We start from the raw sequence: 16,373 nt of genomic DNA on the forward strand, positions 1-16,373 counted from the left end.
TCCGATTTGATATATCTCATCTTGTATAACGAAAAAATTAATTACATATTAACGATAATGTACTTCTATATATATATATAACTTAAAAACATAAACAAAACATTCCTGCGTTAGACACAGGCCTTGTGCACAATCACAATTAGTGACTTTTGGAATCCAAAAAAATGTAAAATTTAAAGTTTTCTCCTTTTTTTTTCCTCCTTTATCTTCACTTTTTGTTTCATAGCAAAGAATAAGCCAATTCAACGCAAAGGAAGAATTGACGAATTTACCAATAGAGTACTTTTCATTATTGGCATTTGCATCAATTACTCGAGATATTTGTTTGCGGTAGCACCCAAGTACAAACGCAATGTATTAGGAGAACAATTGACCAATTTACAGCGAACCTTTTGCTTTCCAGACTCATCATGAGCTCGTAGACGGTGGCATCCACCAAAGGCAAAGTAATATGTTTTACCACTTTTCTTGAAGGTCAATACATCAACAGGCGGGAGTTCACCTTGTCCAAGGTCGCCAGGATTAAAATTGCAAGATGGAGGAGGAGCAGATCCACTCATTGTATCCTTCATACTGTTGACTTTATCAAAATCCAAAACAGGAGGAATAGGGCGAATAATTTCCGACATGTCAAGGTAGACAATGTTGTCGTTTGTAGCGGTTTGAACGGAGCTCATTTTAGACGGGTTTCTTTCGTATTCGTTGTTTTTTTTTTCAAAAGCAAGATTTTGTTTGTTTACTTGCGATTCTTAACGATCAGCGCTAAATTATCAGATAATTCTATTGTCTGTCTTAGTACTGTGATGATGAAATCCCAAGCCTTTAAATTGTCTTCAACAAGAACTATGATGTCATTTCCCCTTTGTCAGATGGTATGGCCAGGCACTCTTGTATGTCAGCAAACGAACCATATTAGGTAATACCGTAAGTTATTTTATGAGTAATAAGTAGTACGCAATCTATTTTACCATCAAGCGGTTTAGGTCGTTATACGGGCTGGAATAGACATAATTTCAATGTAAAACAAGGAAAGAGTTTGGTCGGTTTAAAGCAAACTGAACATCAATATGTAGGATTCATGAATGCATTGAGAATAGACGTGTCTATGGATGGACTTGTGCAAAGCCAGTTCTTGGAAGGATTGAAAAATGCCATGGGAGTGATGATGATCAGGTACCAGGGCAAAGACATGAAGAAACGAGCTGCATTGGATTAACGAAGTATTATTCCAGAATTTATCGGCAAAGTATGTCTTTGAATGTGAGATACGATCTGTTGGATATTTGGGTAAATAAGGCAAAAAAAAACCCACCTTTTTATATGCTAGGCGGGGAAAGAAAGGATTTGAGTAAAAGATGGAGGACTTCAAATGTATTGTACACCCTTGATTTCGTCTTGCAATAAATTTTGGATGCACAAGTATTGTGTGTGTCAAATGTGGAAACCATGTTTACAATTCCTCAATCGAAACAGAGACAGTGAGGAAGAGGATTTCTTTGTAAACTTTTTTCCTTTTTACCTATAGAGCATTTGGACTATTTGCTTTGGTAGAGAGCAATTTGAAGAAGAGACCAATGGTCATCGTGATCTCAATAGAAATTTCCCAAAACAAGTTGAACGAACAAATTAACATTTCACAAAGCTCATCTTCTAGAGAACATTTTTGCAAGATAGCATTAATACTCTTTCTCTTTCTCTCTCTTTTTCTCTTTGGGTTTCGTCCTTGATTATTCTAGACAAGAAAGGAATTTCCAAGAAACAAAAAGTAAACTAAAACGTGAAAGAAATAAATAAACAAGTTATTAAAAGAAAGAAAACCGATACCCTATTCTTTCATCTCTCTTACTCAACTGGAACTGAAGAATCACGTACTCACGTCAATGCCAGCATTATAAGTGCAGGATTCCACTACCACCGATTCTGAACATTACTAAATCTGAGACAAACTTTGACAACCTTGTCTATTTCAACCTTTTTTTTTTTCTATTAAAGCTACTTGCTTTTTTATTGTCTTGTTTTGATTGCTGTTAGCTTCCTGTGGACTTTTTCCTTGGAATCACTTTTCGTTCTGTGTTACCACGTTCACCACAAAAGTTACATATTGGGAATTGTTAGAAATTTCTGAAGTTTTACTGTTTATTTTTGTATTAAATCTTTTCAAACTAACCTAGTTCATCTATTTTTGGAGAATGAATCCTGAACGTTGGGCGGCTGACTTGTTTAGCAATGTCAAAGACTTTAGTCTGCATGTGCTTGATTTTGTGCACGAAAAGAGTAGTTCTTCCAATGCACCCGCGACTCCACCCGTTCAAACTCTAGGGGATCGACTTGGTCGCCTCATAAATCGTAATCGAGCCGCCATTGGTTTAGGTTCCGCTGCTATTTTCCTTGCTGGTCTTTCTTATTACAAGCGCTATGACTATGTTAAAAAGCGCCGAGCACCTCGTGCTCCTAACCACCAGAAAACCCAAGTGGTAGTGTTGTCGGCATGGAACTCTTTAGCCTCCATTGTCGCCCACGACTTGGATCGTCGGGGTTTCATCGTCGTTGTTTTGGTTCGTGATGCTTCTGAAGCTGCTACCGTCTCCCTACAACAACGTCCTTATATTCAATCGTTGATTGTAACACAAAACGAAGCTGTTGAACGATTTCTTTCTTCATTTTCAAACCAGAAGGGTCCAACTGAATACGCTCTTCGTCTCCGCGGTCTTGTCCTTGTCCCTACTGGTGATTCTTTGTACACTCCCATTGAAAATATCAGTAAAGATGCTTGGTTCCATGCATTCCAACAGCTTAGTGAATCATTCGCCAACGTTTCTCGTTTAATTCCGGTGCTTAAAGATCAGAAATCAAGAATTATCGGGCTATCCCACGGAATTCTTTCTGCTTATGAACCTCCCAACTATGCAATCCCTTCTATTCTCTCTTCTTCTATTGAGACCTTCTTGCATACCTTGAAAAGGGAAAGTGGCCTTCGCGTTGTTTGTATAAAGCTTGGAAATCTCAGCTTTTTGAACTATGATCATTCTGGTCCTGTCGCTGGCAGATATGCACCATCTGTTTGTACTGAGCGTAAGGTGTTAAACAAAATTTTTGATTGTTTACTTGACTTTTGGAGTACTCCTAACCGACATGTTGGAAGTCGTACCTTTTTTTTAATTCATGTCTCTCGATTCCTTCCTACATGTGTTTTGGATGTAATGTTTTCCTTTTTCCATAAAACAAAAAATTTATCCTGCGCTTTGGTGAAACGAGTCTAGATAGCCATCTCGAGGCTTCTACTCAACTTATGAATTTTTGAAAGTATTCATGCGTATTACGTTTCCCGACAATGACTGACATGGATCTTATTTCCGTATAAAGTTTCGATGACTGAATGAATTCCTAATTTTTTTTTTTCTATGTACTGTTGGCAAGTTCTGCTCTATCCCGACAGGTGAAGATATAACAAAACTGCTTGCCTTCACAGATTCGCTATACACATTCTCCCTTCTCAATATAAAGATCTTTGTGATGTTAAGATTTCACACGAAAAGGACCGTGTTCCTTTCTGCTCCTACCAGGCTTGTTGAAATAACATAGAATTATACTGGATCCTGAGCACGAGTGTAAGTTCTACATTCAACGCCTATAATCTTAGTAAATAACATTACAACAATTTATAAACCTACACATATCTATTGTATTCATAATTTTGATGTTTTAACTTTCTAAACCACAAGTTCTCATTGCATTTCACACAACTTCCTTAAACAGAATAAGGATAGTTTTCGCATCTTTAATTATCAATACTAGTCCACATAACATTGGTACAAATTTCCTGGTTTCTACCAAAAGACAAAAGGATCAATATTTGGTGGGATAGCCATTAATTAAAGTTGCTTTTTTCATTGTTTTATTAGAAAAAAAAGGATTTAATGACCCCACAACCGAACCAGGACGAAAATCACGGCGCTGATTCGATTCACCAACAAGCTATTAAGCAGAGTATAACCAAACCAAGAGTGATAGATGATGAAGGAGAGGGCGATTTAGATCCAGGAATGTCTAGCTTGGACACTCCTTACTTTGATTATGCCTTTGAGCGTTCCTTAAGACAGGTATGAGATACTTCGTTCAGACTTTGAAGCAAATATAAAGATTATAAAAGGAAAAATGCACTTTGGATTTTCTGGGCGTAGCCATTTTCTCTCACGACAATAACTAACACAAGTTCGTCTAGCAAGATGCCAAGTTTCTGGCTATGAATAACTCACAAGGAAATCGTGGAAGTTTTTCGAGCTCGCAACCTTCTCGCAGACCTACAAATGAGACCGATGCCACTCAAATTAACCAAGAAGATACAAAAAATTCCAAGACTGGCCCCGACTTTTCAAAATTGCTGAACCCCAAACTTCAGGAAAAGGTTAATAGTATTCATATGCCACATATACAAAGCGGCAATAGTACCGTTATTTCCAATACGGGAGGCCCTGAGTTAGATCCAGGCAATATGGAGACAAATGATCCTTTATTTTCAGACGAATTAGCTGAAATTTATATGTCTATACATAAATGCATGGATATGCGTCATAAATATCTTCGCATTAGTTTGCAAGGAGAGTCAGATAACCCAAGAGATGATGAATCATGGAATATATATCCTTCAGCAAAAGAAGGTGAGGAGGAAGAAGAATTTTGTTTCGAGAAGTGTGAGATTCCAGGGATTGCCAACGAGATGATGTTCCATCTAGACCATCAGGGTATTTATCAGGTGTACGAAAATGAAAGTGCGTATACGGCTAATACTCCCTCATTCCATGTGCCAACCATTCGCGATTATTATATGGATTTGGATTTTCTTCTCTCGGCATCCTCTGATGGTCCCAGCAAATCTTTTTCGTTTCGGAGAATGCAATACCTAGAGGGTCGCTGGAATATGTACATACTCTTGAATGAATATCAAGAGCTTGCGGACTCCAAGAAGGTACCACATCGTGATTTCTACAACGTTCGTAAGGTAGACACACACGTTCATCATTCCGCTCTTGCCAATCAAAAGCATTTGCTACGATTTATTAAAGCTAAACTTCGCAAAAGTCCTAATGAAAAAGTTATTTGGCGTGATGGCAAGTTTTTAACTTTACAAGAGGTATTCGATTCACTGAAATTGACCTCCTATGATTTGAGTATTGACACTCTGGATATGCACGCCCACGCTGATACTTTTCACCGATTTGATAAATTTAACTTAAAATACAATCCTATAGGCGAATCCCGTTTGCGTACCATTTTCTTAAAAACGGACAATGATATTGAAGGTCGTTATCTTGCTGAACTGACAAAGGAAGTGTTTACTGATCTTCGTACCCAAAAATACCAAATGGCAGAATATCGTATTTCCATATACGGACGCAACAAAGAGGAATGGGATAAGCTTGCAGCTTGGATTATCGATAACAAGCTCTACAGTGCTAACGCGAGATGGCTAATTCAAGTGCCTCGCTTATATGATATCTACAAGAAATCCGGTATCGTTCACAATTTTGAAGAGGTTGTTAGGAACATCTTTGAGCCTTTGTTTGAAGTTACCAAAGATCCGTCTAGCCATCCTAAACTACATGTTTTCCTTCAACGTGTGGTTGGTTTTGATTCTGTTGACGATGAAAGTAAGCCAGAACGTAGAACGTATCGTAAATTCCCATTGCCGGCTCATTGGAATATCGGTTTGAATCCTCCTTATAGCTATTGGCTATACTATATGTATGCAAACATGACAAGCTTGAATGCTTGGAGAAAGATGAGAGGATTCAATACATTTGTTTTACGTCCTCACTGTGGTGAAGCAGGTGACACCGATCATTTAGCAAGTGCATTTTTGCTTAGCCAAGGTATCGCTCATGGAATTCTATTGCGAAAGGTTCCTTTCTTGCAATATTTATGGTATTTGGACCAAATTCCAATTGCTATGTCTCCGCTTTCTAACAATGCCCTGTTTTTGGCCTACGATAAGAACCCTTTTATCTCTTATTTTAAGCGCGGTCTAAACGTAAGTCTCTCCACCGATGACCCCCTTCAATTCGCATTTACGAGAGAGCCTTTAATCGAGGAATATGCAGTTGCAGCCCAAATCTACAAGCTTTCGAATGTGGATATGTGCGAATTGGCAAGAAATAGTGTTTTACAATCTGGGTTCGAGCGTCAGATAAAAAGTCGATGGTTAGGACCGGATATGCAAGATATTGACCATACAAATGTTCCTATAATTCGCCTTGCATATCGTGCCTTGACACTGAGTCAAGAAATTGCACTCGTTAATAAGCATGTTCAACCTACTCCTAACTCTTCTCATCATGACTTGGCTGATTTGATTAGAAAATACGACAAATTTACTGCTTCTGAACAACTTTCAACTTCGCCTAATACGAATGATGCTACGATTGCTACTAGAAGGTCAACTCATGATGCCCCGGACCATGCACCGTTCTTCCCTGGATTGAGTGTTATTTCAGAGCGTCGTCGAAGGAAGGAAAGTACAACTAGTGCCAGTCAAGACATGAAAGACTAAGGAAAAAGACATTTATGGTGGAAAAGTGTGATCTAGAAATAATTCTTCGTGGTTTCTTAATACTATCATTAATAATAATTTAGTTATCTCAACATGAAATGCGATGAACGGAATTTACAATTATCCAATTGCGTGTGATATTAGTTAACTGGAATTCATTTAGTCAAGACACTATTGTCTGCTTGAATAACTTCTCTACGGCAACCGACGACTTTTTTGCCAAAAGATTATGTCCACCTAAGCGCTTTTTTCAAGTTGAACTAAGTAGGCTTCCAAATTATCTTCATCCAAGGTCAATGGACTCTCTAAAGATTATAGTTAGTAAACAAATCCAAGCAAACCGATGAGCCATAAACAAAATGGAATGAAAAAAAAATAAATGTCTCCACTCGTAATAATCGTTAAACGGCGGTCTCATCTTGTTTCATCGTACCGACTGGAGGTTGTAAGGGCTGCTTGCTACGAGCATAAGCTTTCTTGGCATCCTCAATCAAAGCTTGCTGTTGATGATATTGATGCTCAATTGCATGTTGCTTTTCGCATTTGGCATGACTCCGATATTCCAACCAACCGACGCCTAAACCAGCTGCCAAAGCTGACCAGCGCAAAGTCTAGTTTTTGTTAGCAAAAGTTTTATAACCGTACGAATGGTATATGAATATCCTTACCTTCATGTTGAGAGAACCTATCATTCTGAATGGACTAAAGGGAGAGAGGGGGATGGTGAACCGCTATGCTTAGGAACCTATCCACTTGGTGTAAAAGGTTAGGAAGATGGAACGAAATGCCTTATACCTTTGTATGATTATAGTTCAATAAAATGATATATAAAAGACAGATGAATAAACAATTATATTAACAAACATATATATTTCTATAGAGGGTATAATTGTATACTGTTTTTAGATAAAATATCATGACCAAGGGCGTTTACACTGTTTCAATATAGGATTTTGTTTACTCGATAACGGCTGAAAGATTTGTATGTGTATTAAATGAACGATAGGAAGATGATTCTATGAATTACCCAACGTCCAGGACTTGATTTCGTAAGTATCATATTAGTTCGATCAAAACTTTTAACTTGGAAGATTTTTTCCCTTAATGATTAGCATATGTATATGTTTTTATTCGATAATACTTTTTCTTTTACTAAAAGATCATTTGTTTACTTCTTATAATACGCAACTCTTTTGGGTTATGCTGTGAGAATATGTCGCTCGAAATGTTACCAAAAATAACCCTAACGAGGATCTGAGCAGTCAGTGACATAATGTCGCTACTTGATGAATGAAGCTTGCGAAGACACGACCATGAAGGTTCCTTTCTTTCGTGAATACGGCACCTTTTTCATCATCATTTTCAAAAAGTTACTGTCATAATGAACAGTAATTTTCATTGATCGATCATTTCCCTTTCGAAAACCGTCTCCTGACAACAAATTCATCCTTTGTTTTGCAACAAAATTCTAAATCCACAGATCCTTCATTCATACGGTTCACTTTTACTTTAAAACGGAGTCTCTTCTTTCTTTAAAATTGATAATTTCCTTTGTTTACAATATGTAACCCAAGTACTCTCTTGTAGAATCATCACATAACATATGGCCTCAACATGAAGCGAATAAGCAAAGGTAGACAGGGGATTTCACTTAACAACGAAATTATTAAATAACAGCATTAATGACAAAAAGATGGTAACTATATAATCGTATTATCCATTTTACTAAGGCTTCAAATCGAATGTCTACCTTCAGGTGAAAGCCCTATTTTGCGTTTTGTTTTAAACGAAGGAGAACTTTCTGTTATCAATTGAAAATATACGTTACGCAGGACGTATGAATATTATGATACTACTACATCTAATAGAACTAATTACAATAAATGCAATAATTGCCCATCATAGAAATTTCCAACAGACGGGCTTACTCTTGAAAGTCGAGTTCCAAAGTAATTAAGCAATTATATACAAGCATTGGGGAAACAGTTCATTTATCGTAAAGAAAAGCCCGTCTTTTCCCTATTGAGCAAATATGATTGTGACCTCGTTACTGTTAAATTTCATAATTGCCTTCTAAATGTGCGGTGATTTTCGTACATACTCCCATTTTCAATAAGAAGTTGGAAATGGGAGTATATACAATTGAATATAAAAATTAATCTAAACATAACATTACGTGATATCGAAAATTAATTTGTATAAATATTCAATCTTTACTTTGAATCCAAAATTTACCCATCCAAACCGAAATCCGTCTTATTATGCAGAATAAACAAAAGTAATCCTCTAACAAAAAGCATTAAAGCAATTTACATTCTATAATTTATTAAATAATATCCTTTTTCCTTTCCTTTCCCTTTTTTTTTATTTTTTTTTTGGGGGTATTAACTAACAAAACCGTTTGGCAAAGGATAACAGGGAATTATCATCACCATACTGAGCAATTAGCTGTATTCCCATTGGTAAACCACCACATATTTTACCAAAAGGTATACTAATAGACGGTAAACCCGCTAAACTTGAGGGAACTAGCATGCTGTCTGATAAGAAGTCTGTAGGAGAGCTTGCTCCAATCGGCTGAGTTGGCTTCAAAAAAGAAGGTGTAACGATAAAATCGACATCACCGGAAGGATCCGACTCCTGTAGAGATGGGATTTTAAAGGATCTATTAAATTCCAATTGAACGGCTCGTCTCATTAGCTGAGCTTTCTGGTTTATACCATTATCCTTTCTAAACGAAAAAAAGTTAACATAAAAATCTTAATTTTAACGAAAAACATACCCAAAAGATAAAGAATAAGCGCCTATTAATAAACGCTTTTGAACCTCCAATCCCATAAGATGAGACCGTGGGTCTACACCGTCATGAAATTCACCTTCTTGTAATTTAGATCCAAATATGGGGTTGCTAAAACGAGCCAAATTAGTAACACCTTCAGCATAAGCCAATGCTGCATAAATGCTTAAACCGTAAAGAGAGTTAGGAAGTTGAATTTCACGAACTTCACATCCTTGGGACTCCAACAAGGAAAGAAATTCGTTCCATTTTTGCAAAACCTCAGGATGGGTCTCGGTTATATTCCAGTCCGTTGGTACTCCAACGACCACTGGCCTTTCTGTCGATTTAAAGTAGTGACAATGGTCATCAATAGTTTTACGTAACTGTATTGTCAAACAGGTAGCATCCTTAGAATCTGGCTGATCCAACACGTCAAATACTGTTTGTACACTTCCAACGTCCTTGGCAACAATTCCAACTGTATCCATACTGTGGGCAAAAGGAATAACGCCATAACGAGAGATTCTTCCAAAAGAAGGTTTGAAACCAACACATCCGACGTAAGCAGCTGGTGAACGTACTGAACCTCCTGTGTCTGTACCAATAGACGCAAAAGCTAAGTCAGCAGCAACGGATGCGGCACAACCACCAGAACTTCCTCCAACCTGATACAACTCATTATCAGTATGTGGAAACGCTGTTCGCCCATGCAAAGTATTGTGGGTACTAGTTCCCATTGCAAATTCATCCATATTTGTCTTGCCAATTATTACGCCACCGTTCTTCTCGAGAGCTTCCACTAAAGTAGCCTCAAATGGAGATACGTAGTCTAATCGTTAGCTTTAAGATACTTTCGCTTCCTCGATCCCAGATCCTTCCATACCATGTAAAATTTCAGAACTAGCTGAAGTTGTCCAGTATTTCGTACACATGTTTTCTTTTATAGTAATCAACTTTCCACCTAATGGAAGAGTCTTTTTTAAAGCCAAATCCCTCATTACATGCTGGATGGATTCAGCTGTGTGAAAAGAAGTTAACGAATTGATCTCGGCATCTTTTGATGCCAAAGATGCACAAATCTCCAATAGTCGCTGATCCATCGTAAACAAAACCAAGTCGGTTCTTTTATATGAGAGATTTGACTGAAAACTTTCAACACTGCAAAAATTTCATTATCCAAGGGTGTTGTTTCATGAGCAAATTATGTTACCCGTGTCTGTTACTTACATGGTATGTTTGAAAGTTCCAAGTCTTTAGAGGTTTTATGTCGAACATATATATGAGCTTTAGGAACATTATTGTGTGATAGAAAGCCTATCCATTTCATATATATTAAGTTGTTGATCATAGTAAACTTTCCTGTGCCGATTATTTAGTAAAGTAATCTGATTGAGCAATGATTCGAGAAATGGTTTTTACTGCTGATTCACTTCAATCCGTCTTAATGAAAACAGTCATTTCTATATAGATAAAGGCTTTCCAAAGGCACGAGCGAAGATGTTATGTCTGGTTTAAGAGACTAGTACTATAATGAAGTATCTATAGAATCATCATCATTGACTTTATATACCAAGCTTGAAGAGAACCTTCAGAAAAATCAGAGATAAATGTTTAACACTTTATTGTAGTTTATAACTGGAAGCAATCAACATAAGCTCTCAATGGCCTATCTATAGTATTTAGTTTCAAATTCCATGAAAGAGAAGTTGGTTCGTTATGTAAAATTTGAATATTTATATATTTATAAAAATTAGAATTATTTCCAATTTAATAAAGAATCGTAATCTTTTTTCTAACCTATTTGCCGATTATTAAGTTAATAATTTTCCATTTTCCCCAGAACTACAATTGTAGTATTCAAGTGATAATTTTTTTTCCCCAATCCGTAAAACCAATGTATAATTTAGATAAACGCAACCACTTTCAGAAGCGGCCTCACCTTTCGAAGACTTTCGAAAAGGTTTCTATGTAAGTAAGCATATACCACCCTAATCTTCAATATAATAAATATAAGATGTGGAATAGATAAGAAATTATTGAATGCTGTTTTTAAATATAAGGAGAGATCCCTTTTTTAAGCCTTTATTCAAAATGAAGTCAGCTAATTGTTTTGGTGGAACTGACTCTAGTCGCTCACTGCCATTTGAAGATAGGGCCGTTACAATTGAAGATGCCAAGGACCGTTGCAAGTCGTCGGCAGTATTACAAAGAACGCTTTTCTGAGAAATGATAGCGTCCCACACTGAAGTAAAATAGGAATAACCCTTAGCATAACATAAAAGAGCGCGAGCTTCAGAATTAGATAGCATGTATGGCTTAGATGTAAGTGTCGCATAAAGAGCGTCAGGTTGAGGACACATAGTTTGTTTTAGTTTTTCAATGTATGACTACAGGAAGTTAGAGAGTGATGTATGTGAGTTTTGCCAATACTTACCTTGGACAAGCTAATAGGAGGTATATCCGTCTCAGGAACATACAAGTAATTCTCAAAAAGTGGTTTTTCGCGAAGGAAGAATGTTCTCCCGGTTTTTTCATCAAAAGCTCTCACTTGTTTTTGAAATGGATCGTTCTCTTCAGCGGGTGAAAACTGACGACGTACTTCTGATTGAATGGCAGCCATCACATTTTTTATGAGAAATAAATTCTCAAGTTCTGTTTCGAATGGCTTTACACCAGAAATCAAATTCTTGTGATTAGATGACTCCGTATTACTAGAAATACTAACACGACATTGCATTCCGTCAAGCTCCGTTTCATGGTACAAAAGTCCTGCATGCAAAAGCACCATTCGTAATTTATACAAGAGGGCACCAGCGATCTGTTCGTCATGCAAGCATGGAGGCACAACAATTTTGATCATGGATGAGCCGGCACGATTAAAATTTAAAAAGTGCTTTTTAGGGTGCTCCATTCGAACAGATTCTTCAATGTCCTATTTTTCAATTTGTTAGCTTCAATGTAATTCCAAAACGGTGTTACCCTACCTGCTCTAATTTGACCGACTGAATAGGAATGCGAATATTCTTCACACCGTCCAAGTTTTGAGAAAGGTCTATATATCCATTTTCTCCCAATGGCATCTCATGCTGAGTTATTTGATAACCAGCTAATGAATCAGGATGAAAGGTTAACTTTCGATCAAATTGGCAAACTGAAGCAATATCACAGTTAAGCGCAAGTGCTCCTTGAACGGCAAGTCTTAAAGCCTCAGGATTCAATGCCTGTTAAAACACCTATTAGTAAACTTTCCTGATCAGCAATATAAGTCATACCGGCATAGACCCAGGAAGGGCAGCATCAAAGTAAGCAATGGAAGTATTTGGCGTTTCATGCTTTACATATGCAGAACTAAACAACTTTTTTGTTGCCGCCAATTTGAAACGAACTTCAAGACCAATGCAGATATTTGAATTCATCATGTTCCACCTCTAATATCGATATTTGACAGATGCTCAGTGTCGTTATGCGATTAATTCATGGAATACTTATGCTCAACGAGTAGACAGTACCGTATTAGCTGAAAGATCAGAAGTTTCAAAGAGCTTAAAATATCAAGCTAAAAAATTATAGTATCGCTTTACACTATCGTAAAACGTATAGTGAATTTAGAGCGATGGGTTATCTGTAATTTTAAAGTATAAATAGCGAACCATAAAACGTTTTGGTAATACATATTTGCATACTTTTATGAATTCGCTATTTTGCAGCTTAGACCTTCTTTGTAGAAACAGCTCAATTCTGCCTTTCCTAAACGAACAACAATGTCGAAAGCTGCAACGACTCAAGTGGCATTTCAAGACCGAGAAAAGCCTCAGGAAGTTCGCTTGTCGAACATTACTGCTGCGCGCTCCGTTGCAGATGCTATTCGTACGAGTTTAGGACCTAGAGGCATGGATAAAATGATTCAGACAGGAAAAGGGGAGGTTGTGTTAACTAACGACGGTGCTACGATTTTAAAACATTTATCAGTGCTTCATCCGGCAGCCAAGATGCTTGTTGATCTGAGTGCAGCTCAAGATGTAGAGGCAGGAGATGGTACTACTAGTGTTGTGGTTTTAGCAGGATCTATGCTTGGTTGTGCAGAGAAGCTTTTAAAGAAGGGTATTCACCCTACTGTAATTGCTGAATCTTTCCAACGTGCCGCAGAAGTTACTGTTGAATGTATGACAAAAAACTCTCTTAATATCGAATTATCAGATAGAGAATCACTTTTACGTGCTGCTACCACTTCTTTGAACTCTAAAATTGTTTCTCAGTACAGTTCTTTGCTTGCTCCTATTGCTGTAGATGCTGTCTTGAAGGTCATTGATCCTCGCATCGCAACAAATGTTGATTTGAAGGATATTCGTATTGTAAAGAAGCTTGGTGGTATCATTGATGATACCGAATTGATTCCTGGTCTTGCTTTGACACAAACTGCTGTAAAAACGGCTGGTGGACCATCCCGCATGGAAAAGGCAAACATCGCTCTCGTCCAGTTCCAGCTTTCCCCGCCCAAGCCCGATATGGAAAACCAGATTGTTGTTAATGATTATCGTCAAATGGATAAGATTTTGAAAGAAGAACGTCAATACTTACTTAACATGTGCAAGAAAATTAAGAAGTCTGGAGCCAACGTCATTCTCATTCAGAAATCCATTCTTCGTGATGCTGTTAATGATCTCGCTCTTCATTTCTTGGCCAAGCTTAAGATTATGGTTATTAAGGACATTGAACGTGATGAAGTAGAATTTATTTGCAAATCCACTGGCTGCAAACCTATTGCCGATATTGAGTCCTTCACTGAAGATAAACTAGGCCATGCTGATTTAGTAGAAGAAGCTTCTTCATCTGGTGAGAAGATTGTCAAGTTTATGGGTGTCAAAAACGCTGGTAAAACCGTGTCGGTTCTTTGCAGAGGTGCAAACCTTCTTACTCTAGAAGAAGCCGAGCGTTCTCTTCATGATGCTTTATGCGTTATTCGTTGTCTCGTTAAACAGAGAGCTTTGATTCCTGGTGGTGGTTCCCCTGAAATTGAAGCAGCTCAGCACCTTTTAGATGTGGCTCGTACATTAGAAGGTCGAGAGGCTCTTTGCTTCCGTGCATTTTCTGAAGCTTTAGAAATCATCCCCGTTACCCTCGCTGAAAATGCTGGTTTAAGTGCTATCCAAGTCGTCACAGAACTTCGCAGTCGTCATGCAAATGGTGAGAAAACTGCTGGTATCAATGTTCGAAAGGGAGTTGTTACAGACATTTTAGAAGAGAAGGTCTTACAGCCCGTCCTTGTTAATATTAGCTCTATTCAGCTGGCTGCTGAGACGACAAAGATGATCATGAAGATTGATGATATAACATTGGCTCGTTAGCTTGTATTTGTCATTGTTGCTTACTTTTAATATAAAATGGTGTTTTGGTAAGAAGCTTCACAAATATGATGGTGTTTGTAGTATTCGTTCAGCTTAAATAGAGTATGCATTTTTATAACCGATTAACTGTAAATAGAACAGAAATAATATCATTCTGATTAAAGGTTGTGAAAGCAGGGTTGTTACAGTATGCTTTGGAGGCGTATGACAAAAAGGTACTTGTTATTTAGATTCATGCTATTCTTGTTCTATCTTTTAGAAATTACGGAAATTACTAAGCAGTTTTTGTGGGATTATCGTTTCAATCAATTTATCGTAGACGCAAATTCCTGCCTCGGAATCGCTTGACCAGAGGAGGGACAATGGCAGCTGTGATGGGTAAACGAGCCACGATCAAAGCTTTATGTATTCCATACGCAACGGCTATTTCCGTCCAAATGCTAGAATGATATGTTTGAGGCTCGTCAGAGGAGGGTATATCAGAAGATTCCATATTCAATAGTCTCCGGAGACTTCCCACGACCGATTGTTCAATATAACCGATCTTTTCCGTACCCAAAGTGCGAACAAGAGCAAACGAAAGTCCAAAGTCGATGGCGGAAATGCCTAAATATACTCCCAGAGCCCACCAACCATACTTTTTCGTAAGATCCTTGACACGCTGGCTGAGACTTAAACGTCCAGTCGGTGAAGCTGAAGCCATTGAACGACGCATAGGAGAAGTATATAAGGGAAGGATTGGGTTTTTAACCCATGAGAATCTGGAAAGACGGAAACTTCGCCAAAAGTTGTTGCTGCTCATGAATACGTTGAATTGGAAAATAAAGCCTCTCAGTGAAAAATTCAAATTAGATGAAAAAAAAAAAAAAAACTTATTTTAAAAAAACAATAAGCTAAAGTGATATCGATGTAATAATTGCCTTTCTATTTCGTATTAGATAAATAAGTCATCTTAGCTTATATCCTTCGAAATACGGACATGTTGCGATGTCTTTATTAAAGATACAGAAGTCTTACGTATATGAGAGGAATCTTACAAGAAGTGTTTTACTTGGGAATTTTTCAGAGAAACCGGGAAGCAAAAATTCTTTGAAAAATATTTTAAAAATAGTAATTGAAGAAATCCAAAAACAGAAAAAATCCTGCGTCTTCAGTGTCCTTATTATTGGTACTGCTAGACTGCCTGCAAGGTTGCTTAGAGTAGGCAGATCGATATGATGTATAGATCGTAAAAAAAGTTAGTTGTACGATTTTGCATAACTGGGTAACAAAGAGCATACATAAACAATATGGAAACAAGAATAGGATAAGTTAAGAGTAGAGTGAAGACTGTTTAATTTATTTTTCTACTAAGTGAATATTCTTCTTCTTTTAAAACTCCTTTTACTTCTCCGTGTTAAGAAAAACCTTGGACTTTATAAATGAAGTCCGTATGAAGAATCCATAAGGAAACGATAAAACACTTTGCTGTTTCTTTCCTAGAGCAGAGTGTTTTAGATGACAAACAGTGAACTTTTGTAACATAGTATGATCTAAAAGCAAGAGAACCTAGAGGTCCCAGAAAAGAAGAAACGTATACTGAAAGTATTTTGATATTACAATTACAAAGCAACTCCTACTTGATTGAACAATGGGTCATATTATGAATGTCAGCTACGAATATGTATTACACAAAAGCAGAGTTTTTAATCTACTTTTTCTT

General features: G+C 37.3%; 8 protein-coding genes across 8 annotated transcripts; 3 read left to right on the top strand and 5 right to left on the bottom strand.

Moving 5' to 3' along the window:
* Positions 1–905, bottom strand: SOCG_02649 (sulfiredoxin). Its single transcript, XM_013161140.1, has one exon. The coding sequence runs from the start codon at positions 675–677 to the stop codon at positions 309–311; it is 369 nt and encodes a 122-aa protein (XP_013016594.1). The 5' UTR covers positions 678–905; the 3' UTR covers positions 1–308.
* Positions 906–982: 77 nt separating this feature from the next.
* On the top strand, positions 983–3,716 carry SOCG_02650 (DUF1776 family protein). Its single transcript, XM_013161141.1, has one exon. The coding sequence runs from the start codon at positions 2,190–2,192 to the stop codon at positions 3,258–3,260; it is 1,071 nt and encodes a 356-aa protein (XP_013016595.1). The 5' UTR covers positions 983–2,189; the 3' UTR covers positions 3,261–3,716.
* A 201-nt stretch (positions 3,717–3,917) lies between these two features.
* On the top strand, positions 3,918–6,547 carry SOCG_02651 (adenosine deaminase Ada1; the record flags this gene model as incomplete). The annotated part of the gene is made up of 2 exons (XM_013161142.1): positions 3,918–4,100; positions 4,223–6,547. 2 exons carry the CDS (start codon positions 3,918–3,920, stop codon positions 6,545–6,547), a joined length of 2,508 nt encoding a protein of 835 aa, XP_013016596.1.
* Positions 6,548–6,600: 53 nt separating this feature from the next.
* SOCG_02652 (F0-ATPase subunit E) lies at positions 6,601–7,396 on the bottom strand. The gene is made up of 3 exons (XM_013161143.1): positions 7,216–7,396; positions 6,981–7,158; positions 6,601–6,852 (listed from the first exon to the last, which is right to left on the bottom strand). The coding sequence occupies exons 1-3, from the start codon at positions 7,237–7,239 to the stop codon at positions 6,785–6,787; spliced, it is 270 nt and encodes an 89-aa protein (XP_013016597.1). The 5' UTR covers positions 7,240–7,396; the 3' UTR covers positions 6,601–6,784.
* Positions 7,397–8,935: 1,539 nt separating this feature from the next.
* On the bottom strand, positions 8,936–10,674 carry SOCG_02653 (glutamyl-tRNA(Gln) amidotransferase subunit A; the record flags this gene model as incomplete). Its single annotated transcript, XM_013161144.1, has 4 exons — positions 8,936–9,278; positions 9,330–10,155; positions 10,210–10,344; positions 10,554–10,674. 4 exons carry the CDS (start codon positions 10,672–10,674, stop codon positions 8,936–8,938), a joined length of 1,425 nt encoding a protein of 474 aa, XP_013016598.1.
* A 359-nt stretch (positions 10,675–11,033) lies between these two features.
* On the bottom strand, positions 11,034–12,961 carry SOCG_02654 (aspartyl/glutamyl-tRNA(Asn/Gln) amidotransferase subunit B). The gene is made up of 4 exons (XM_013161145.1): positions 12,599–12,961; positions 12,311–12,547; positions 11,761–12,258; positions 11,034–11,713 (listed from the first exon to the last, which is right to left on the bottom strand). The coding sequence occupies exons 1-4, from the start codon at positions 12,743–12,745 to the stop codon at positions 11,360–11,362; spliced, it is 1,236 nt and encodes a 411-aa protein (XP_013016599.1). The 5' UTR covers positions 12,746–12,961; the 3' UTR covers positions 11,034–11,359.
* Positions 12,962–13,020: 59 nt separating this feature from the next.
* Positions 13,021–14,846, top strand: SOCG_02655 (chaperonin-containing T-complex delta subunit Cct4). The gene has a single exon (XM_013161146.1). The coding sequence runs from the start codon at positions 13,088–13,090 to the stop codon at positions 14,669–14,671; it is 1,584 nt and encodes a 527-aa protein (XP_013016600.1). The 5' UTR covers positions 13,021–13,087; the 3' UTR covers positions 14,672–14,846.
* SOCG_02656 (N alpha-acetylation like protein Nat2) lies at positions 14,839–15,907 on the bottom strand. The gene has a single exon (XM_013161147.1). It carries the CDS (start codon positions 15,471–15,473, stop codon positions 14,982–14,984), a length of 492 nt encoding a protein of 163 aa, XP_013016601.1. The 5' UTR covers positions 15,474–15,907; the 3' UTR covers positions 14,839–14,981.
* Between the last annotated feature and the right edge of the window lie 466 nt (positions 15,908–16,373).

The sequence above is a fragment of the Schizosaccharomyces octosporus genome (genome assembly GCF_000150505.1).
Source record: "Schizosaccharomyces octosporus yFS286 unplaced genomic scaffold supercont6.1, whole genome shotgun sequence".
Classification (NCBI taxonomy): domain Eukaryota; kingdom Fungi; phylum Ascomycota; class Schizosaccharomycetes; order Schizosaccharomycetales; family Schizosaccharomycetaceae; genus Schizosaccharomyces; species Schizosaccharomyces octosporus.

Coding starts and splice junctions, on each gene's coding strand:
- SOCG_02656 (XM_013161147.1), bottom strand. CDS start 15,473: ATGAGCAGCAACAACTTTTGGCGAAGTTTCCGTCTTTCCAGATTCTCA.
- SOCG_02650 (XM_013161141.1), top strand. CDS start 2,190: ATGAATCCTGAACGTTGGGCGGCTGACTTGTTTAGCAATGTCAAAGAC.
- SOCG_02649 (XM_013161140.1), bottom strand. CDS start 677: ATGAGCTCCGTTCAAACCGCTACAAACGACAACATTGTCTACCTTGAC.
- SOCG_02654 (XM_013161145.1), bottom strand. CDS start 12,745: ATGATGAATTCAAATATCTGCATTGGTCTTGAAGTTCGTTTCAAATTG. Junction 12,548..12,598: donor CCCTTCCTGGGTCTATGCCG/GTATGACTTATA, acceptor GTGTTTTAACAG/GCATTGAATCCTGAGGCTTT. Junction 12,259..12,310: donor AGTCGGTCAAATTAGAGCAG/GTAGGGTAACAC, acceptor ATTGAAAAATAG/GACATTGAAGAATCTGTTCG.
- SOCG_02652 (XM_013161143.1), bottom strand. CDS start 7,239: ATGATAGGTTCTCTCAACATGAAG. Junction 7,159..7,215: donor TAGGTTCTCTCAACATGAAG/GTAAGGATATTC, acceptor AACAAAAACTAG/ACTTTGCGCTGGTCAGCTTT. Junction 6,853..6,980: donor GCCCTTACAACCTCCAGTCG/GTACGATGAAAC, acceptor TATAATCTTTAG/AGAGTCCATTGACCTTGGAT.
- SOCG_02655 (XM_013161146.1), top strand. CDS start 13,088: ATGTCGAAAGCTGCAACGACTCAAGTGGCATTTCAAGACCGAGAAAAG.